The sequence below is a fragment of the Typopeltis vanoorti genome, chromosome 19 (genome assembly GCF_054136105.1).
Source record: "Typopeltis vanoorti isolate ZY-2024b chromosome 19, IOZ_Tvanoo_1.0, whole genome shotgun sequence".
Taxonomy (NCBI): domain Eukaryota; kingdom Metazoa; phylum Arthropoda; class Arachnida; order Uropygi; family Thelyphonidae; genus Typopeltis; species Typopeltis vanoorti.
In genome coordinates, this window is record NC_143567.1 from 59171266 (window position 1) to 59195810 (window position 24545).

The 24545-nt window shown below is 36.8% G+C and overlaps 1 protein-coding gene across 2 annotated transcripts in view; it reads right to left on the minus strand.

Annotated features, from left to right (window-relative positions):
• Window positions 1-5328: 5328 nt before the first annotated feature.
• The window catches only part of LOC150096152 (uncharacterized), a 520274-nt gene continuing 501057 nt past the window's right edge, over window positions 5329-24545 (minus strand). The window contains exons 21-22 of one of the 2 annotated variants that reach the window (XR_016549966.1): window positions 5729-5879; window positions 5352-5418 (exon numbers count right to left, since the gene is read on the minus strand). Coding sequence is in view for 1 of the 2 variants with exons in the window: in XM_090409454.1 (XP_090265580.1) it covers window positions 5411-5418 (8 nt within the window). In the remaining variant the exon portion in view is untranslated. Of the gene's footprint in view, window positions 5419-5728; window positions 5880-24545 lie in introns of both variants that reach the window. The other variant, XM_090409454.1, reaches the window with a different exon arrangement.

The following is a 24545-nucleotide window of genomic DNA, read 5'->3' on the forward strand; positions in this document are numbered from 1 at the left end:
AAGCAAAGACGAAGAAGACGTAAACGAACCTGTTTCATGTGTTATGAATCCCAATCGCAAAAATCTCTAGAAGGAAAGAAAGAAAGAACGGATTTTTAAGACGCTTTGATGTTAGTGAGCAGTAATAAAACAGTTATTCTGAAATTACAAGTTTTTTTTTTTTCAAATCAGTTAAAATTATAATTAAAACATTGATGTGTAGTTAGAGATAAATAATTAAAAATCCGCAATCGCCTTTTATTCGCCGAACGAAATAGGAGAAACCATTTTAGCGCTATATCACTACTTTATCATTATGATTATTATATATATATTTTTTAAAAGATGGATCAAAGTCTACGAGTGTCAATGATCCAAATGCACCCGCGGAGGATTGTGCAGATCGTTTCTACTCTCTTGTAGTCCCTAACCTTGACGTAATATGTTATTGTCCCAAATTAAGTGAGTTTTATGAATTTTTTCAGTTAAAACCCGAGTTTTTGGGAGAACAACCTTACTTTCGGTGCCAAAGATTGACTAACTCTGAAACCAACTAAAAAAAAAAAAAAAAAACTTAAAGGAAGTTTCTCAAGTCGGCAATTAGAATCAAACTTAAAACGGTCTTTCTTCACTTCAAAAGATCCTCTTTTTACCAGATGCAAAAATTCTGCATTCGCATCCAACTTTCGAAAGTTCAAGCTTTAAGTCAATCTTTTAGCAACATCAAGCGCACATCAGCCTTTTTAGTCTCACAATTTCAAACAATGATATCTGCTACCAAAAGACCTAGCCGATTTTATTCCATACATTTATTTTTTGCTAAGTCGGTTCCCAAGTTAGCGATCTCTGGCATGAGTAAGAGTTTCTGCTCCAATAAACTGGGATTTATTATTATTATTACGTAACACCTCCAGGGAGTCCAAAGACTCATCATCACTCAAAAAAACATCCACGCCCAAGGCGGGATTTGAACCCGCAGACTTTTGGCTGGAGAGCGGATATGCTAACCACTCCGCCAACCAAAGCCATCTCAAAAAAGCGAGTGTAGAACTCACACCATCAATTTACAGTGTTAGGAATCAAGAGATGGCAGCAATTGACTATCGTGCTTGCCTTTCTTGATGTCTATTAAAATCATTTATAGCCTTGGGCCACCTATCTCTAATGGACTTAGGACAGAGATTGACTGCCTCTCATTCTCCAAAAGTTAGAGACGACTAAGCAGAATACTTCTGGGAAATATTTAAATAGGCTGACAGCATGTGCAAAACATATGGATGTCAATATAATATGGAAAACTGTAAAGCTATGCATTTTGGAATACAAAAATTACAAGTCATGTACCACACTGAGAGACCTCTTCTCCAGGAAATTGAAGACAATGATTTGGGGATAGTAGTAGTAGTAGTAGTAGTAGTAGTAGATAGAGTTGAAATTTAGAGCATATTGCTGGAGTGGCCATGGTAGCTCACAGGATTAATTGCTTATTGAAGAAAACATTAGCAAGCAGGGATAAGGTAGTTATTATTCTTCATATAAGGCCTTGATATGTCATCTAAGTTTCTTGGGGATGAGAAAGTGATGGAAAGGATCCAGAGAGTAACCGAGATAGTGAGTGAGTGAGTGGTTTTTGGAATACTCCCTAGGAGGAGAGATTGAGGGTTTGCAGATTGCAAAAGTTGGTTGATAGGAGAAAAAGAGGGACATAATTGAAACATTTGTTACTTAAAGGCTTTTATAGGATTTATTTATGCAGGGAAATGTTTCACCACTTGGCTAGAGGTGGAAGAACAAGAGGTTACCCCTGGAAGTTGGGTAAGAATGTGATTTAGCAAGGTTGTGAGGACTAACATTTTCTCCTGGAGAGGAACGATGGATATTTGGTTCATAGTTTGGGTTTCCAACGATGAGTCTTAGGACTCCATGTAGGTGTCTGTGCAGTGATAATTATAATAATAATAAAAGGTGTTATCAGACAGGAGATATGATTTTGCCCTGAAAGCTGAATCTACTTTAAGAATTGACTGGGATTATGGACACTGCAAAGAATGATGTGAAGCTAATTTGTGTGTGCGTGTGTTTACTGCTGTATTCTCCAGCTGGTTTGACTGTCTTGTAGAAGGATGAGAAACTCCGTAGCTGGGGAACTTCAGGTTTTTGTTGTTTTTCACATTCTGTTCTCCAGCTGGTTTTCCTGTTTTCAGAATGAAAAGTATGAGAAACGAGGTTCAGCACCACTATATGGGATCAGCTATGACCTTCGGTTGAACGGCTCTTACAAGTGTCCTTGTGTCCTAGATGGTATTATTCAAACCCAAATCATTCCAAAGTGTGGAGACTCACTTGTACGGTTTATAAAACCTGCACATTTGACTCATATTTCAGTGTGGTGTTGTGTTTAAAATAATTTTTACACAGGTTTCTTTTTTGGGGGAAGAAGTGCGTGGACGCGCCTTTTTTTAACCAGAGCTGTAAGACAAACCCTTTAAAATTCTTTAAGTTGTAAAAACTTTGATTTGCTCAGAAATCTATCATTGAATTTGCAGATCATAATATGAGTGTTAAGATTTAGTACTCTCCTCTCTCGAAAAGCCTTCATGAATTATTAGCTTGGGCTCACTATTAGTGAAGATTTGAAGGATGAAGACAGGCTGCCCACTTGACTTCTAGAAGTTAGGGCTAAACCAGCTCTACCTACTCCCTTTGAGAGAAAAAGAAATTAGGGGATTTATTTTATATATGCTTGCTTTTTGAAAATTGCACTATATATATATATATATAATAAGTCCTCTGATGCGTTTTATTCCCAAAGAGAATAGGCAGCAGAGCCCTTTTTGCTTAAAAAAAATGGTGAGCAACATTTCCACTCTTCAGTCATCACTGGTAGTGAACTCAAGTTATCAATGAATCTAGGATGTTAGACAAGATATTAACTAGATAAGTGCGTCATTTTGTGGTCCTAAAGCCTAATAGGTATATGTTGTTTGAAATAATTGACCACGGAACTCATATAAGTAGGAGACCTACTTGGCTGTGCCAAAGGTTTACTTTGGAAACAAGCTGAAGAAAGGCATAGAAAAAATTCGAGAATCGAACCTACAATGGCCTTTCTACAAGAAGTTTAGCCCTCTTTCTACACGGTTACACAGACTATGCCATATTACAGCAAATTCAAAATCTCTCAACTTATAAATTTGGAAGCTATCCCTATTTATATTTGAGGCTTCAGAGACCACAATTGTAGTCTGTTCAGGGCAATGTCGTTGATGAATACCAAGAAAATGAATTAAAATATTAATATTATTATTTTTTAAACTGTAAACAACAAGAATGAAAATTTAATCAAGATAATTAACAAATAATTTCTTTTTCATGTGCATCAATATTTGGATTTCTGAAGACTAGTTTCATACAACTCCAATATTTCCAATGTTTGCTGGAAATGGAGCTGCTCGGATATACAGTCCATCAAAAAATGTATATGCACTTCAGCAAAAGAAAACCTGTATAAAAATTGTAATACTAAATTTATTATTATTATTATTACGCGACATCTCCAGGGAGTTCAGACTCATCGAGGGAAGGCACCTACTTTACAACTCACTGTCTCCACTGGAGTTACCTGTGACTTCTACAATTACACAAGGTGCTCAAAGTGGTTACCATTAGCATCCGGACACTTATTATTACGTCGAACTATTGTTTGGGCAACTTGGCCAAAGTGCCCAGTGGGATTGCTGTGCATGCCATTTCAATTTCTTTCTGAAGGCTACCAGTGTAGCTGGTTTTCTATGATACACTACATCCTTTAGTCCCCCATAGGAAGAAATCCAAGGGTGTTAAATCAGGAGAACATGGGGGAAACTCAACTGCACCTTTTCGTCCTATCCATTGTCCCTGCAAACTCTCATCGAGGTAAGCTCTCACGTCTCAGTGGTAGTGCACCATCTTGTTGGAAGAGCAATTGATCATTCCCATAAAGTAAATGAATGGCAGGTAAAATGGATGTGCGTAGCATGTCTAGGTACACTTAAACAGTAACAGTACCTTCAAAAAAGAATGGTCCTATTAAATTAAACCCCTAGATGACAATACACACCAGACATTGAGCCCCGGCAAACTGACTGCCTTGTCCACAAGAACGCCCAGATTTTTTTTGAGCCCAGTAAACACAATTATGCTGATTCACTGTTCCACTAAGCTTAAATTGTGCATCATCAGGCCAAACCATCTTCCTCACAAACTCCTCATCTACCATGCGTTGAAATCACCCACAATACTGCATTCTTCATTCATTGCATGTAATAATTTTGGGATGTAACTTTCCATTAGCTGCTTTAAGAATGCGCTGTATGCTTGCACTGCTAACTCCTGTTTCACGTGCATATTGTGTGGTAGACTTCTGTGGTAAGCGTGTAAACTGTTTCAACACCATCGCTGAGGAAGCAGGACTTGTTGCTGTGCGAGGCCTCCCGGATCTTCCCTTGTGCACATCACACACAGCCATGGGTCTCAAACTTATCAAGAATACGTGCAATTGTCAGGCTTTTTGGAGGTTGCGTTGCAAACTCACGCCTCCGTTGTTGTTGAACTTTAACACATTCTCAAATTTGAAATATCACTTTAAAATGGTCTTGCATTCCTCGAACGACAATCGTGCTTCGGCCATTTTGTTTGACTGTCCTAGCGGTCACGTGTTGATGCTAGTATTGATGTGAGTAACGACATCTTTTGAGAGAAAACATCATACTACACATTGTTACCATAATTCGATCCAACTTCTAAAAAAGTCCATTGATGACACCTTAAAAAGTGTGTATACATTTTTTTGACGGACTCTGTATAATCCAGTTTCTAAGGATCGAAATATTTATAATCGATACTGCTGGCTTGCCATGAATATTTTTGTTTTTCTTTTCTTTCAGTTCTTAGGTTTTTTTTAGATTTATAGTATTTTTATTTGTGTTTTATTCCTGCTATTTTATATATTCTTATATACATTTATTAGTTTTTTATTCACCTTTTGTATTTTTTTTCTCCAGTTTTCACCCTCGGAAATCTTCAAGAATTTTCAGCTGTATCTTCTCATTATTATTTTTTCGAATATAAAATTTTAATCGATAAATAAACAATTAATTTCTAGCCTTTTGGGTTGGCTATACAGGTACGGCTCCATACTATGATTTGTCACATTTGTATATGTGCTTCGTTGTGTAACTTAACAAGAAAAGTCCAGCTTTATATGACAGAGTCTGTTTTTAGTATATTAAGTAAAAACAATTCGCCTGTATAAAATCACATGAAATTTATTATTTTTTTAAAAAGAGGCAAATGAAATGATGACAAGCTCTTCAATATAGTGAGCACGAAATTCTTCTAAGATGATTCCGAATGTAGAAGTATCCCTTGCAATCCGCGAAGATAGCCCTGTTTATATCGCTAAAAAGTAATTTTCATTCAGTTAATAAAAATTACATTAGGGAATAAAGTCATCGTTGAAACAATTTTAAACCAAAAAGCAACTTTATATTAAGATTAAGCAATCGCTAACATTTAAAAAGGTACAGAAATCTACAATTATCTGAGTCAGTTGGACTAATAAATTACCTATTACTCGGTCAACACTGAATATTCTCTTTTCAAATAAATGTAAAAATAAAATTTGTAAATGTTTCAAAATTGCTGTTCCCATATTCCTTTAAAAGAAAAAGAAAATCATATTGAAGAACACTATAAAGTAATTAAGTACCTTATCTTCGTATCTTGATTCTGTTTGTTAATATTTCTCCTCCCTTTTTTTTTAACTGAGATAGTTTTACAAATTTTAAGAACATATATGACAGATTTGTAGGCAGTGGCGGACTGGCCAGGGTGTCAGCTAGCCCGATGGCAAGTGGGCCCTTAAAAATTAGACAATATGTTAAAAATATTAATGACCTTTTAGTAGCTTGAAAATATAATAGAAGTTCCCATATTATTACTGTATGCAACTAAAATTTACGCTGTATTACTATTTTAATAAAATCATTTTTCGAGGTTACAGCAATCCCTCGATTAGTGCGCTCTTTAAAACAGGCGTACTAATCGACAACGCACTAATCGCATACAATAATCTATGGGAATATGTATAATTCGTTCCTCAAATTTCTTTTTTGAACCTTAATTTTTTTATAAAAAAATTAAGGTATGTCTCAGGGCCTAGTTAAAGGAAAACCACGAAGCTGAAACTCAAAATCAGTGGCAGCCTGTACATAAGCACTGCGATACCCCAAGGAAAAAATGAAAAATTTAAATTTTGTTTGTTTATAATAACAATACTTACAATATTATATAAATGCAATACATGTTAAAAGTTACAGCTCATGTTTTGACATTGATTGAATAGTTAATAATTGGAATTGTTCGATTAACGCTTTAGATTACGAAACATATGCACTGCGATCTAACGCTCATATTCGTTTGCGCTTGTCATTGCACGTTACGTCATTCCCGCACTGCCCAAACGGCAGTGTATTTTTAGTATCCTTATGCACGTTATTTCTGTGAGATATGAAACGTTTATTATGGGTGCATGTGTGTGGTAAACTATTTTTTGTCAATATTATTTTATTTTGTTAAAATAACATATAATTATTTATTTATTATAGATACAAGACTGAATTATGACGAGTGTCACTGTTGAAAATATGAAAGGAATTATATTTTTTCAATTATCGTTACACGAAACAAATGCACTGCGATCTAACGCCGATATTCGTTTGCGCTTGCTATTGATACAAAACTTTTATTATTGATGTTTGTTCGTGGTGAGGATGAAATATTTTTAATATGTAAATTTATTTATTAATAAATTCGTTACTGATTAGAATTTTTTTTTTTTTGTATATGCATCACCCCCACTTAAAATTTTCACCGGCCGTGGCGCCACTGTTCAGAATATAAATTTAATTGTTCTGCTCATTAACAAAGAATTGAGCTAATGTAGTTTGGCAGGCATTTGTTTTTTTTTTTTTCCATGCAACCGACGGTATGGCCCTATTGCCTCTTCTACTCTTCTGCAAATTTTACTGATTATGTTTTCATCAGGGTCAACATTGTTGCTTAAAAACTTCGATTGTACGAAAAATATTTTCAAATTGTTTCTGTGAAATCTCTTTGGGCTGACTATCAGTGGTTAAATTTTCATCATATTCTCCGGGATCTTCCAGCTGTACATCTAAATTTAGCAGATCGGAATCACTCAATTCTTCAGAATGAGATTTAATTAACTCTTGGACGTTATCGTTGAAGGGAAGAAAGAAATGAAGGACATACGAATTGGTGTCGCCAACACGCGAAATCACGTGCTTTATAGATAAAATTTCCCAACTGTTATACAAGCAAAATAGTTACCACTTTAAAAACTACAATGATCATAAAAGAGAAGTTAATTTTCCGACGCGAAATAATAAACAACTCATCCCAGAAGACGGATTGATTACCCTATTATCGGAATGGATTCTCCTTTTTGTGACATGCGTAGAAGTGTCGAAGGGTCTCGAATCTGTGGGCGTACTATAGCAGACAACATAAATTTTGGTGGTAAAATTTTGGAACATAGTATACATGGAAGTAGTGTAGTATGCCATTAAAAATAACTTCGTAAAATGTTTTAAATCGGTAAACTAAATTATTTCATTCTGGTGAGTAATTTTTTAAAATAGTTAGACAAAAATGTATAGATAGAAAATTTTTAAAATCTGTAACATTTATTTTTAAGAGATATATTGGCGCACTAATCGAATTTGGGTATCGAAAAAAAATGACGCACTAATCGAGGGATTACTGTACTTTATATTTAAGAATATAATAAATAACTCCGAAAAAATAATACTGATTTGGATTATGTGAGGCTGACGCATACGTTATATAGGCTCGGATCTTGAATATTGTAACTGCAATGAAGCTTAGATGGGAATTCCAGCCTAGGATCCTGACAGGCAGCCGGAGTCAACTTTGTATCGAGCTATTGTATACATTGCAAAGACAGCAAATATTTTTCATTGCGTCAGCCTCAGTTTGAGTGTGTTTCGTGAGCTCTTCACCTCGTGCTTGCTATGTTTTATAAAAGGTATGTATTTAAATTAAGGGGATAAAACTCACTTATTATTTTACAGCCAGTATGCGAAACTCTTAGATCGTAGTTTTCGATCTCAGAGTTTCGCATACTGGCTGTAAAATAATAAGAGATTTTTATCCCCTTAATTTAATTAACTTCGCCAGAAAAAAATAGCCGTTTGGCTTTTTATCTTAGTTATAATATAAGGTATGTATTTAATTAATATTTTTATATACTGTGGCCCTATGCCCTTTAATTTAAATATAATGTATTTTCTTTCATTGTATAAAATTAGTATAAAAATACTAGATAGTAAATATATTTAAGCTGCAGTCTCAAATAATAATATATATGCATAATGCAAGTTCAATAAATAATGATACGTTTTATTTACTCTACAGTTAAATTACTGATTGTTAAAATTGTTAATAATAAATGCATCTATAAAGCATATTTCCATTGAATTTTTGCGGCGCAATTGTAATTGTAGATGTTCATTTTCCCCAACGTGGATTATTGTTAATTAAGTTTTAATTTCAGGAATATTACCCCTACCAGCATGAAAAAGAAAAAGCATAAATCTGGATCACTGAAACATAAAGAGCGACAAGAAGCAGAAAGGCAGGAATCAGCCAAGTGATGCCGGTCTATTATATATTTTATAATACCACAACCACCATCCACATCAATGTACAGTTCCGCAACAAATAATCAAGAAGCAAGAAACAATACTCATGGTGATGATGTAATGATTTATCATTTGTGAGTTACAAGAACAGGAAAGAGCTACTTTGAATGTAGAGACAAATACAATAGCATCGTTTACTCACCAACCCAGGCCCAGTACTTCTGGCTTCATTGTTCTATTTCAACTAGTTACAAGGAATCGGATATACTTTCAGGCATAAATGACTTGGTTTCTGAAGCACATCCTATAAATGAACCTACACAAGAAAATAAAAGAACAACTGCTGCTGCTGGAATCTTCCGATACCCATCAGGAGCAAATCGGAAGCAGTTTTTTTGCTGAACATTCATTTCAGCCACTTGATGATCTGCCATTTTATTCTCGTTTGTATGAGAGGAAAATTATGAATGACTCAGTCCCAAGAAAATGGCTAATATATAACAAAGAAAATAGGTGCTTATATTGTTTATACTGCTTGGCCTTTGAGTCTCCCAACACTTGCAATCCATCACTCTCTGTACGTGGCTTTAGTGACTACAGGCGTATTAGCAAAAGCATGGTTTACACAAATCGACAACAGCACATGGTCAGAAATGTTCAGCAATTTATCAGTGTGGTTAATGATGGCACCTTAAATAATTTTTTGGCATCTTCACTAATTAAAAAGAAAGAAGTGTTGAAGCAAGGAGGATTGTCATGAGGATTATAGACATCATAAAGATGTTAGGCAAGCAAGCAATTCCTTTTCGAGGTCACAGAAATGAATCGGCTTACACTCCGGATAATGAGGCCTGAATCATGGCAATTTTTTAGCTACAGTGCAGTTAATGGCAAAATATAACCCCATTATGGCAGCTCACGTTTCTACAGTACAAAACAAGTCTACACAAAGAATCAAACGATTAGAACAACAAGAAAGGCTCAAAGTAAAGGCCGTGGTCGACTTGTTACATATCTGAGTAAAACAACTATTAACATGTTAATCCAAATTATGCTGAATATGATAAAAGAAAGAATTAGTCGTGAAGTTTCTCAAGCAAAATATTATTCTATTTAAGTTGATTCAACACAGGATAATTCATCCATCAATCAGTTTAGCATTATTATTCGGTATGTGCTTAAAGGTGTTATCTGTGAGCGACTACTTTCAGTTGTGCTAAGTAATGGTACGGGACAGGGACTTTTTGATCTATTGACTGAAACATTACAGCATCTTAAAATTGATTCCCAAACTGTTTATCTAATAGTACAGATGGAACTGCAAGCTACCATGGCCAATATGGTTTACAAAGTAAAATTACTGATGTGGCTGATTAACATGTTCATATATGGTGTTATGTCGATGTCTTGAATTTGGTGATAACTGAAACAACAAAATGTTACGTGCCAGTAGTTTCGTTTTTCAATTTGCTCTAGAATTTAACAACTTTTGAAAACATCATACACGAGAATGGCTGTATGGATAGAAGTTGTTGGAAAACATCTGGGACAAGAAATAATGAAACGATTAAAGCTAATTAGTGAGATAACATGGTACCAATGCAGCAACTACATTTGAATTTTGATGATGCCGCTGTCAGTACTTTTGTAAAGTTATTGACATGCTTATCAATGATACAAACTTCAGACAAGTTTGATGCAAAAGCAAAACAAGAAGCAAATGTTTTACTTCAAAGTGTCCTAAAGTTTGAAACAATATTGACAGCATTTACTTACTTGTATATATGAAACTACAGCCACGTTATCAAGTTATTTACAGAGAAGTGGTTTAGATATGTTTACTGCATGGAGTTTAATAGATTCAGCTACAACAAAGTTGAAGGAAGAACATTTGATAACGTTCATAGCAAGGCATTGGAATTTGTAAATAAATGTAATGACCAGATTGGAAATTGACTCTTTGGAAACATCATTGCTAGTTGAGACACAGAGGAAGATGAAATTATAGTTAGGCTGACCATGCGTACCGTTTTTTTTCCCCAATATTTCGCGGCCGTCCCGTCGTTTTAATAAAAATGTCAATTTTGTCCCATTTTTAATAAAAATTATAAGCGTACTTTAATATAATAATAAGCTAATGCCTGTTTATTCCCCTATAGGGAGTAGGCGAGGCCTTTTTAATATTGGTCAATCATAAAATATTACTCATAACCTATTTTGATGGTTGCTAAAGAGTTGGCAAAAATAATGTGTGGCAAAAACTTGAAACTGAACTGAAGAGACAGATTATCGGTATTGGTTGTGGGCAGGGCCATCGCCAGATTAGATCGCGCTCTGAGGCAAAGAATTAAATATCGCCCCTGATGGATTATAAGACAAAAATATATGAAAATCTCCAATTGCTATTTTGTTTGTATTACAGGAGAAACATTATTAATGCAAAACGATTACATAATAATAATATTAATTAAATGTCTGCTCTACGGTGATACCGCACAATAAAACTGTTTTTAAGCTCTTCTAAATTTAAATTATAAGCTATGTCCACCTCTATCGATATAGTTGCTAGACCAACCAATCTTTCTTGGGTCATTGCTGTTCGCAAATGATTTTTAATAAGTTTAAGCTTGGAAAAACTTCTTTCCGCACTTGCTACGCTAACAGACATTGTTAACAGCGACAGCGTCTACCGCAATATGGCTGAACGAGCGCCCTTATTAAGCCGCGCCGTGAGGCAGGCTACCTCTATACTACACCCTGTCGACGGTACTGGTTGTGGGGCACACATAACATTATACAAAATTGTCTCCAGTTTTCTGTTGACTGTTTAACAATTGATATTGAATGTTTTGCAGTGAAAGTATACAAATATTTCAATATATACACAGTCAGAGTTGAAGAACTAAAATTTTTGAGACTTTATAGGGAACAATTATGCTAAATTGTTAGAGCATGGAAATACAAGATTTTTGTCCTTGGGTCCATCAATTGACAGAATTTTAATCATATTTGATTGGCTTCGTTCTTATTTTCTTTCGCAAGAAAAATGCCCTGTTATGTTGCGAAAATTGTTTGAAGATTCCTGTTTGAAATTGTGGTTGTCATTTGCAACCATCAAGTGTCTACCTTCCAAACATACATTAGCTTAATTCAAAAAGATGATATTTCAGCCACAGAAGTAGCCATGAACATTGAAAATCTTGTAAACAATTTAGAGTCCAGAAAAAAGTGAAGTGTTTGTAACTATTGATGTCAAAAAACAACTGAAAATGTTAGTAGATTCAGGAGAAATTAATGAGGCTGTTTTTTTTTTTTTTTTTTTTTGAGGTAGTTGAGAATTTCTATGAAACAGCTTAGAAAATGTCAATAAGTGAAAGCGCAGTTTAGGAAACTGAGAAGTTCAAGTGGGTGCTACTAAGGAAGACACCTGAATGGAAAGAAATACAACCTGAAAGAGGAACTCATCACAAGCACAGAAACAGAAGAAACTGGTGTATTCGATCTGTGGATCCTCATAAAATCTACAATTGTGAGGCATTTGGATACATGTAATAAAGAAAACATTCCTGTATCTGATAGAAGGGTAAACACCTAGACTTGGTGTTTACAATTCAAGCCTTTTGCAATATTGTAGAGTTATTCTTTGTCTTCCAGGAAGTACAGCAACTGTTGAGAGAATATTTTCTGTTATGAATAGTATGTGGTCAAAGGAAAAATCTAGATCAAGTGTTGAAACAATGAGAATCATGTTAGTTGTAAGACAAAATTGTGTCATTGAGCATGATAAGTTTTATGATAAGGTGTTGAAAGACCGAAATTTGCTGGTGAGATCACTTCATCGGAGAAATATGCATGGTATGATCATGGTGAAATACAGTTCCACTCTACGTGCACCTAACTTTTTGTATGGGTTCTGTCAATGAAGAATAATGGGGTTCGTTCGTTCAGTATCCAAGTAGATACCCAACAGGGTGCACCACGAGAAGGTGAGGATTGGACATTAGGTCAGAAGCCCTGGTCGGTTCTCTGCATTCCTTTAGGGGCAATATAGAGGTCTCCTCTCAGTTATACAGCTTTGACCCTTAAGCATCCCTGAAGAATAATGGTAAGCTCAATATTTTATGTAAAAAAATTTTTTTTATTGTCTTACTTTTTCATGAATACAGAATATTACATAACTCCCATCCCGTTTTTGCCATCCGAATCTCCCGCTTTTGTCTCAAGGAAATATCGTGAGCCTAATTATAGAATGATGAAGGAAATTCCTCTCTCTAGCTGATTTATGAGTAAATGTGTTAAACCTGGACTGCATTGTCCAGTCATTAGATTCACGCTTTGTACAACACAAAAAGCTGTATAAAGATTTATCCTGCTTGGATCCAGCAAAGTTTAAAACTATTACAGAGAAGGGCCGTGAAGATGAAGCATTGAAAGGTATTATTAAGCTGTCTCCACAAATCAGCAAAGATCAAAATTGTTTTCTTCTGTTTTGAACATTGATGTATTAAAGCTATTGCTTAATGATGGTGAGAATATGGATTCCAGTTGCAATAAGTGTAAAATTTGTAGCACTTGCTCATTGTGTGTACTAAAAATTCTGGCATCCAACAGACTTCATGACAAGGCATATGATAACCTTTATGAACTTTATAAAGCCATCTGCACACTATCAGTTACTCAAGTCCAATGTGAGAGGACATTATTATTATTACCCCAAGACCTCATGGAGTCAAAGACTCATCTGGGTGGTCCTTTAATCTCACACACACATCTCATCATACTGTGTCTTAAACACACTCAAACTCCTTGCAGACACCACACTCTCAGGCAAGGAATTCCAATCATTCACAACTCAGCACGAAAAAAACCTGCCCTTCACTCCCCTACTCACACACTCTTTATACAGTTTCCAGGGATGACCTCTGGTTCTCCCCTGATCTCCCACTATTCTCTGTAGAACTTCTCCACCATTGATCCTATAACAACCCCTTATCAACTTGTAGGTCTCTATCATATCTCCCCTCTTCCTTCTCTCCACTAGACTCTGCAAATTACATCTTTTCAATCTTTCCTCATACTCGACATTCCAGAGGTCAGAAACTACCTTAGTCAGTCGCCTTTGGACCCTTTCCAACATGTCTTCATCCTTCCAAAAACCCAGTGACCAAATCTGGGCACAATAGTCCACGTGTGGCCTAATCAAAGCCTTATACAATGGAACAAGAATCTCCCTACTTCTACACGTCAGTGTCCTCCAGATCATTCCCAGAAGCCATTGTGTTGTCTTCACAATTTCGGTGATGTGCCCCCTGAATTTTAGATCCTTATCCACTATCACCCGAAGATCTCTTATTTCTTCTACCGCCAACAATATATTCTCACCAAGCATAAATTCTGCATCCCATCTTTGTTTTCCAAATTTTAAAACCTTACATTTTGCAACATTGAACTCGCATCCCCATTTCCTTGCCCAATCACGCAATTTATTCAAGTCTTCTTGTAAGGCCAACAACATCTTCACTACTCTTTATGGTTTGTCCCAACTTTGCGAACAACTGAATATCTCCATCCAAATCTTTGTCAATATCATTAATATACAAATTAAACAGTAATGGCCCTAAAAAAGACCCCTGAGGCACTCCACTAGTGACTTTCCTTTTCCTGGATATTGCTCCCCCATACACAACTTGTTGATACCTATCAGATAGCAAGTCTCCAATCCAATGCACTAATCTAATATCCAACCCCATCTGCTCTAGTTTGACTGTAAACTTATCATGAGGTACTCTATCAAAAGTCTTTGCGAAATCCAAGTATATCCTTCTCCTCTGTCCAAGAAAGCAGTCACTTTATTGTAGTAAGTATATTACTAAAACATGACCTCCCTTTAGCAAATCCATGCTGTCCATCAAAGATAATACCATTGTTGTCAACCCAATTCTGGATCCTAGTTCTCACAAGCTTCTCCAACAACTTAACCACAACACCTGACACACAGATAGGCCTATAGTTTGATGCTTGAGTTTGATCACCTCCTTTATGAAATGGCACAATTTTGCCCTCCTTTCACTCCTTAGGAACTTGACCAAGTGAGACTTGTATTAAAAAAATATGTCAAGGCAGGTGTCAACTCCCTGGCACATTCCTTCAGAATATGTGGTGATATATTATCAAGTCCCACAGCCTTATTTACATCTAGTTTACTCAACTCCCCTAAAACTTCTTGCTCACTTACAGTCAGTCTCTCCTTTCCATCATCAACTGTTCTCACTCTCTCCATGAAGTCACATTCACAAGATTGAAAGATCTTTATGAACTGCTCATTAAGTATCTCCGCCACACATTCTGCAACATATGCCTTTATACCATTTTCTCCAATCAATGTCATTCTTCCATAATCATTCTTTCTTTTGCTGGCTACATATCGAAAGAACTCCCTAGGATTCTTTTTGGCTTCATTAGCTAACTGCTGTTCATTGCTCTCTTTAGCTACTCTCACCAACCAAGTTGGTGAGCTAAAGATCATAAAGACAAGGCTAGAAATTCACTGCCTGAGGAGAACTTGGAATCATGCATGTTGCTATCCATTGAAAAGGAATTGTTAGATGAATTGGATGCAGAAGCAATTAAAGATTCACACAATCATCTAGTGAATTCAAACCATTGTTCATAATATAGTGGACTGCATGAAATATGCTTTTGAACTACTGTTAATGTGTAAAATGTTCAGTACAAGCAAACTATTTAAAAATATCCATCAATATTTAAATATTTAATTTCCAATATTTAAATATTTAATTTCCAATATTTAAAATTAAAAATTCACTTATAACAATCTGTATTTACATTTAGTATCTACTATACACTGCCAGTAATATGCTACAATATATGTACACTGTAATTACTAAAAAATATACATTTATTTTGCAAAAATTTTAATTGTACCTTTTTTTCCACTTATGTATTTTTTGAAAATTTTATTTATTTCTTATAAAAATTAAATGATAGCTTTATAGTTTGTGGATGTGTGGAGTGAGTTCGATGGGTGAAAGGATTTATATAAGATGGATGGTTCACATTTGAATGGATTTGGTGTATGGAGACTTGAAAAGGTGTTGTTGAAAGAAGTGGAGGTGGATGTGCAGAATCAGGGAAACTAGAGTTATTAAGGGGGGGGGAGTAGATATGCAGACTTTAGGAAAACAGTTGAGTGTATGAATGTGTGTAACATGCCCGAGCAAGTGCGAAGGACATCAAATCAGAATGGGATAGTTAGTATAAGGCATCAAAATACGGATGGGACAAATGAGGTTCTGCAATTCATGTATACTAATGCCAGAAGTATTAGGAACAAGAAGGAAAAATTTTGGCCTTGATTGGCACCTCCAGGCCACAGGTTATTGGCATTAGTGAAACATGGCTGCCAGAAGATGATATAGCTAGTGGGATTGAATGTGAGCGGTATGGTGTGTTCAGGAGTCAAAGGGAGAATAAAATGAGGGGAGGTGTGTTATTGATGATAGCTGATGAGCTGCAGCCAAGGAGAATAGAAGTGGAACTGCAGGATAGAGAAAAGAGCACATTTGAGGCTATTTGGTGTGAGATTGAAACTAGCAGAACACAATATACAGTTGGGTGCTGCTATAGACCAGGTGATGGAATAGATGGTGGAGATAGTATGCATAAGCAAATAGAAGAAATGAGCAGAAGGAGGGTAATTATTATGGGAGATTTCAACTATAGTAACATTGATTGGAAGGAGGAGAGGACACATGGGAGGAAGGAATTGGATTTTATGCAGTTATTAAGGGATAACTATCTGTGACAGCATGTAATGGAAAATAATAGGAGTCAGAGAGTGCTTGACCTAGTAATTGCATCTGAGAATTTGGCTGTAATGAATATGACCACGTTGCCACCTACTGGTGAGAGTGATCATAGAGTCTTTACTTGGGAGGTGGCTAAAGGTGTGGAATTTACAGTTAAGACAGGGCACATGTGGAATTATCGGGCTGGTAAATATGACAAGCTTAGGAGTTTGATTGGTTCAGTGCCATGGCATGTAAAATTGAAAGGCTAGATGTTGATAGTGCATGGGAGGCGGTTAAGAAGTGTCTGCAGGAGGCAATGGCTGACTGTATACCTAGAGTACAAATAATAAATCAAGTAGGGGTTAAATGGATGAATAACACCATTAAGCTTGAACTGCAAAAAAAGAAACAGCTATGGAGGGAATTTAAGGAGAAAGATGACTGGCAGGCACATGAACAGTATAAAGCACAGGCCAGAAGGGTAACGAGTGTGGTAAGAAAAGCAAAAGCGGATTATGAAAGAACATTAGCCATGCAGGCAAAAGAGAATTCCAAACAGTTTTTTCGATATGCTGCAAGTAAAAGAAAAAATGTATATGGCAGAATGATTTTAAAGAATGCCGATGGTAGGGAGGTAACCGAATCAGTTGATATAGTGGAATTATTGATCGAGCACTTTGCAAGAGTATATCATCCAGGTGGTGACATTGCAGGAATGAATGAATCATTAGCTTATACGGGAATTGTGGTGAATGAAGTGGAGGTGAATAGTCAATTACAAAACCTGAATGTCTATGGGATTGGATGGTATACCAGCTTGTGTCGTACGTGAAGTGGCTAAAGAATTGTCAGTGCCCTTGACCATTTTGTTTAATTTGAGTCTCGGGTCTGGGTTGGTCCCGAGGGGTTGGAAAGAGGGTAAAATAGTTCCACTACATAAAGGAGGTTCAAAGACTGCTGTTGTAAATTACTGATCAATCAGGAATTGTTGTCAAGTTCTTGGAGAAAATAGTCAAGAGGAAAATACAGGATTGGATAGTTGAAAATGGGATACTGTATGGGGTACAGCATGGTTTTGTGAAGGTAGATCATGCGTAAAGTAACTTGCTCACATTTTATAACACCATGGCGGCTGAACTGGATAAGGGAAATGGATCTACAGTGATTCTACTGGACCTTGCTAAGGCTTTTGACAGGATACCACATGGAATTCTAATCAGTAAACTGCAGCATATGGGGATGGATAGAGGGTTGGTGAGATGGATAGGAGGGTGGTTGATGGAGAGATAGCAGAGAGTGGTTTAATCAGGAGTGGAGTCCAAAAGACGGCCTGTGACTAGTGGTGTGCTGCAAGGTTCTGTTCTTGGACCACTACTGTTCAATTTGTTCATTAACGATATAGGAAAGGATCTGAGTGGAAATATTCATTTGTTTGTTGATGATGCAAAGTTATTATTATTATTATTACTGATAGTTCCAAAGGGTCCTAAGACTCATCGCGGGAGGACACCTACAACTGTCTCTACACCTGACCTCTACTATGAATCATATCCATCAACGCCATCTACTGCCCACCTCCAACACCACCACAACTAGTATTTTTTGTCTGTAAATTACGTGTGTTCTGAAGGGCCGATTTGTCTGTATGCGGGATGAAAAACCCTGCAACTTCCGTATAAGGTAGGCTAACTCACCTTTGATTGAAATTGACCAGATAAGGATTCCTCCCATCACGACAAGAATTGAACTTAGGCCTATTCCAATCGAAGGGCGCAATGTACCGCTGTTCTTCCAATTATTATTATTATTATTATTATTATTATTAAACAAGACCTCATGGAGTCAAAGACTCATCTAGGAGGTCCTTTTATCTCACACACATCTCATCATACCGGGTCTTAAACACATTCAAACTCCTTGCAGACACCACACTCTCAGGCAAGGCATTCCAATCATTCACAACTCTGCACGAAAAAAACCTGCCTCTCACTCCCCTACTCACACCCTCTTTATACAGTTTCCAGGGATGACCTCTGGTTCTCCCCTGATCTCCCACTATTCGCTGTAGAACTTCTCCACCATTGATCCTATAGCAACCCCTTACCAACTTGTAGGTCTCTATCATATCTCCCCTCTTCCTTCTCTCCACTAGTCTCTGCAAATTACATCTTTTCAATCTTTCCTCATACTCGACATTCCAGAGGTCAGAAACTACCTTAGTCAGTCGCCTTTGGACCCTTTCCAACATCTCCTCATCCTTCTGAAAACCAGGTGACCAAATCTGGGCACAATAGTCCATGTGTGGCCTAATCAAAGCCTTATACAATGGAACAAGAATCTCCCTACTTCTACACGTCAGTGTCCTCCTCATCATTCCCAGAAGTCTTTGTGTTGTCTTCACAATTTTGGCGATGTGACCCCTAAATTTTAGATCCTTATCCACTATCACTCCCAGATCTCTTATTTCCTCTACTTCCAACAATATATTCTTACCAAGCATAAATTCTGCATCCCATCTTTGTTTTCCAAATTTTAAAACCTTACATAATTGCGCTACAGAGGCGCTTTAAACGTTTCTCCTCCAGATAGCAACCAAGTACTTTACTCAAGCATCACTCCATCTCAACCTACTCATTCGTGAGTCATCAGATTACGATGAAAAAGACAGATGGAAACATAAACGCCCAAAGGCAGCCCTGATCACAGATAGTGAGTCCACAGGATGTCAAAATTTTGCAGGATGATTTGGGTAGTTTGGAGGACTGGACTAAGGAGAATGGATGTCAATTTAATGTGGCAAAGTGTAAGGTTATGCATTTTGGGGTGAAAAGATTAGCAGCAGTATATCACATTGGTGAAACTGTACTCCAGGAGATTGATGAGGCCAGGGATTTGGGAGTGTTGGTGGATAGGGAGTTGAAGTTTACGGGGCACATCTCAAAAGTGGCTAAATCAGCTCATCAAATCACTTGGTTGCTGAAAAATACCTTAACAAGAAGAGACAAACAGGTCATTGTTCCTCTGTATTGAGCCTTGATAAGACCCCATCTAGACTACAGTGCCAAGATATGGGTGCCAGGGTTTCTTCTTGATGGGGAGGAGGTGGAGAGGATCCAGAGACGAGTGACCAAGATGATAGCAGGTCTATGGAATGAACCTTATGAGAACAGGTTGAAGATTTGTGGGTTGCAGAAATTGGTTGATAGGCGAAAAAGGGGTGATATGATTGAGACATTCAAATTACTGAAGGGTTTCTATAAGATTAATTCAGAAGTATTTTTGAGGACTGGACTGGTGGGAGGAATAGGGGCTATACATGGAAGCTGGGCAAGAGTGTGGTTAGCAAGGGTGTTAGAGCTAAGTTTTTTACATGGAGAATGAGTGGAATAAGCTGCCAGAGTCTGTTGTGGGTGTCATGACTGTGAATGAGTTCAAGGTGAGGTATGATAGATACTGTGTGAATGTCAAATAGTTGTTCTTGACATGATGTTAGGGTCTCCCTCGATGAGGCTCTTGACTCCTTGGAGTTGCACGTAATAATAATAATAAGAATAATAGTTGTGGGTGGGCCTCCTTTGTCTCCTGGCAACAAATAGTTTTAAACCCAGTCCACCTGTTTGTAGGTTATTATTAAGTAAAATAGTATATTAATATAAAAAATGGTGCTTGCAAGCATAAGCACCTAGGCCGTTGGAAGAAAGACTATGTTTAATTTATACTTGATGACTAGAAAAACATTTTATAAGCTTCTCTTCGATTGGTTACCGAGATATTAATATGTTATGGCCAAGACTCGTGGCCATAACATATTAATAATAATAATAATAATAGTTGTGGGTGGGTCCCCTTTGTCTCCTGGCAACCAATAGTTTTAGACTCAGTCCACCTGTTTGTAGGTTGTTTGTAGATTGGTTACCGAGATAACGATCCTGGCATGGGTCAATAGAGTTTTTCATTCCGGGAAATCAAATGTTTAATTTCACAACTTCATAAAAAATTATTTCAGACAGTAGTATATAGTGTTATGGCCAAGACTCTTGGCCATAACATATTAATAATAATAGTTGTGGGTGGGTCCCCTTTGTCTCCTGGCAACCAATAGTTTTAGACTCAGTCCACCTGTTTGTAGGTTATTACTAAGTAATAATAGACCTGCCAACATTTTTCGAGTCACTCACCTCGAGATCCTTTTCAAATCTTCCTCATCCCCCAGAATCCCAGGTGATCGTATATATAGTATGCAATATGGGTTTTATCAAGGCCTTATAAAGAAGTATAGGAATGTCTAGCCTGTGGAAAATGGCTTTTTCATTCATAGCTCTAGGCTGCCTGAAGAAAGACCATTCTAAGTTTGATTCTAGAGGAACTTCTAAGTCCTTCTTCAGCCAGATCACGGGCAAGTGGTTTTTTTTTCTTCTTCTGAATGCTGTCCCATATTAGGGGAAAGCACCTTTGACCACATTGTTTAATCTAAATGTCAACTTTAGTGGATCTCAAGAAAGTCGAAAAAGCGGAAATTAGTTCAGTTGTGTAAAGGAGGCTTCAAGACTGAGGGCAGCAGTTTATCAACCAATTAGCATTTCAGAAATGGTGGGCAAAGGTATTGGAGAAATTGGGTCAAATCCTATAGTTGTATTCACATCAAGATTTTCTGTGATATTATTATATGAGTATCTCCATGGATCAGAAGACTCAATGGAGACCCATTATTCACAATATCTATCATATCTCTTCTTAACTCATTAACAAAGCGCTTACAACCACCTCTGGCAACCCATTCATCATCCTCCAAGCAAAAAAACTAGTCTGAACACCCATACTCATCACACTCTTACATAATTTCCATGGGTGATCCCTCATTCTCTCCCTTTCTGGGATATACTGAAAAATGCTTCAGTGTCAATCCTATAAAACCCCTTTAAAAACTTATATGCTTCTATCATGTCTCCTCTTTTTCACCTATCAGTAGTTTTGAAGTCTACAGACCTTCAATCTATTCTCATAGAGCATTCCATAGACCTGTCCACAATCTCTGTTGCTCACCTTTGGATCCCCTCCACCACTTCTTCATCCAGACGGAATTCAGGTGACTAGATATCTGCAAGCAGTAATCCAGATGTGGCCTTATTAAAGTCTTATAAAGAAGAACAAACCCTCCCTGTGTCTGCTTGTCAGTGTGTTCTTCAGCAACCATCTAATCTGATGTGCAGTTCTATCCTTGCAATATGCCCTCAAAACTTCACTCCCTATTCACAATCTCTTGGAAGTCCCTGGCCTCATTAGTTTCCTGCGGTTCAGTTCCATCAATATAGTGCATAACTTGTGATGTACTTTTCCCAAAGTGCATCTCCTTACACTTGGCCATGTTAAACTGCAGCCATTTTCCTTTGCCCATACTGCCTGTCTATTTAAGTCATCCTTCTGGATCTCTACATCAACTTCATTTATTATTACTCTTCCCAGTTTTGCATCATCAGCAAACAAATGAATATTTCCCATGAAATCATTTCCTATATCATAGATTTGCAAATTAAACAGAAGACCAAGTCCTGGCTCTATGGTACATCACTAGTCACTAGCCTTCTCCTTTGATATCTGTCCATCAGCTGCCCTGGAATCCAAATCATCTGATTCATATCCATCTCCATTTGCTCCAATTTATGCAACAGAGTTCTATGTGGAATCCTGTGAAAGACTAGAAGTTCACATCCCATGCACTTCTAGTTATGTGGCAAGTAAAACAAAAAAAAAATGAATGCAAAAGAATCACTTTAGCGAATGCATGTGGTACCCTTTTTTCAGAAGCAGATGAGACTGATCAAATAATGAGTGCTCACATCACAAACATCTATCTAACCTCAGCTCTGGCAGGGTTCCAAGGGAGTGGAAAAAGGATAAGATAGTACCATTGCATAAAAGTGGCTCAAAGACAGAGGTAGCAAACTACAGACCAATTAATATATCAGGAGTAGTTGTAAAAGTATTGGAAATTTGGTGAAAGATAAAATACAACATTTACTAAAATAAAGAGTCCAAAGGCATCATTTCGGTGATGCAAAATTATATAAATTAAGTAGATATCCACTTAATTTATATAATTTCGTGTCACTGAAATGAAGCCTTTTGGCTCTTTATTTTAGTAAATATTTAAGCACCAACCGAGAGTTCACTTACGGAAAATACACTTCTCCGACGCTTCAAGTTCACTAGTACTGAGAATTTTTGCTCTCTTAGGTTTCTGCCTAGTCTCTGATGAAAACCAATGAGTTTGAAACAGCTGTCAGACTAGTGAAACCTTATTAAAATGAACCAATAGAAGGCGATATATGGGCACTTTTAGCATTTGCTTTCCTATTAGGTTCGGCTAGGACAACTTGTAATAGGGCGGCGGTGTATTCCGTCAAGCTGGTCAATTTTTGCACAAAACGTTTATAGTTTCTTTTCTTTTCAGTTAGGTTATTAACTCTATAAATATGGTCAATAGTAGACCTCCTAGGTCTGAAGCCTGCTTGATCTTCTATTGTCTCATTCATTAGTATCTATATTCTGTTTTGTATGATGTGTGTGAGGATTCTTTAGCTATGACTTAGCAGTGTTATGGGCCTATAATTTTCACACCTTTGTTTATCTCCCTTTTTGAAAATTGGTATTATGATGCCTATCTTTCAGTCATCTGGAATTTCACCAGTATATAATATTTGATTAAAAAGTCCAAGTAGGAAATTGATGGCTGCTATGCCACCATATTTCCATAGTTCAGTAGGAAATTCATCATAACCAGCAACTCAAACAAGTTCATTTAGTTTATAGCTGTCAAAGTGTCTTCTTTTATTATAGATAGTGCATTTTTCCTCTTTGTTTCTTCATTTGTGTTTTTCCAGTCTTCTTCCCTCTGGAAAAGTATCTGATAATATACTTTCCAAATTTCTTTTTATCGCTTGAATTTTTCCAGTTCCAATATCATTTTTGTTTTTCATTTTAGTGGTCTGCTTTGGGTGTTTTTCTTAGTTCTTTTATAATCTTATATACAGCTTCTTGCTATCATTCTTTTTATGGACTACTTCACACATATTTGCGTTTTCTTCCAGCCAAGTATTTTTGGAAGATCTGCACATTCTATCTACTTTGTTTGTGGATTGCAGATGCTGGTTAACAGGAGAAAGAGGGGTGATATGATAGAGATCTACAAACTTTTGAATGGGTATTATAGCATTTCAAATGATAAAAGTTTTCATTATATGGAAGGCGGGGAGAGAACACAGGGGGACATCCATGGAAATTAAGGTTGTTCTCAGTCAAGAAAGGGGTAAGAGCTAGGTTTTTCTCCCAGAGAGCAGTGAGTGGAATAATTTGCCCGTAGGGGTAGTCAGTGCATCTAGTGTAAATGAATTTAAGGGAAAGTATGATAGCTGGGTTGGGTAATTTACAGCCTCCCTCGATGAGTCCTTGGCTCCCTGTAGGTCTCAGATAATAATAATAATAATCATCATCAGTGTGTAGAAGCAAGCAATCAAAGGATTGCTTGTTTCTACACACTGCATACAGCAGTTGGTGGTTGTTGATTGCAGCATGTTAGTATTAATAAATAATATTATTAAAAACAATTTTTGATGGTTACATAAGATAAGAATCTCCCAAACTTTTGAGAGAGAGAGAGAGACAATTGTTCCGATTCAGATTTGGTCAATGTAAAAGGGCTTCACAACTTTCGCTCCTTTTTTCCATTATTTTGGCTTCGCAATAATTCTTTATTTATAGGGGGTTTTCACAATTTTAATGGAGCTGGTTTGCCACTCCTCTTCTAGCTTTATCAGGGTATGGTGGGAGAGAAGGTAGATTCCCACTGCATGAGATGAAAAAGTAAGATAGCAAAGGGTTGTTCTGATACATCATGTACCTCAGGTTTGCTACTCCCATACTTACTAAAGTGAGACCTTGTGGCCTATAGTAGCAAAGAATTCTACATCTGTCAGGTTGACCTCTATCTCAACCAGATGGGTGAGATAGTGAAGACAGAGCATCAAATGCA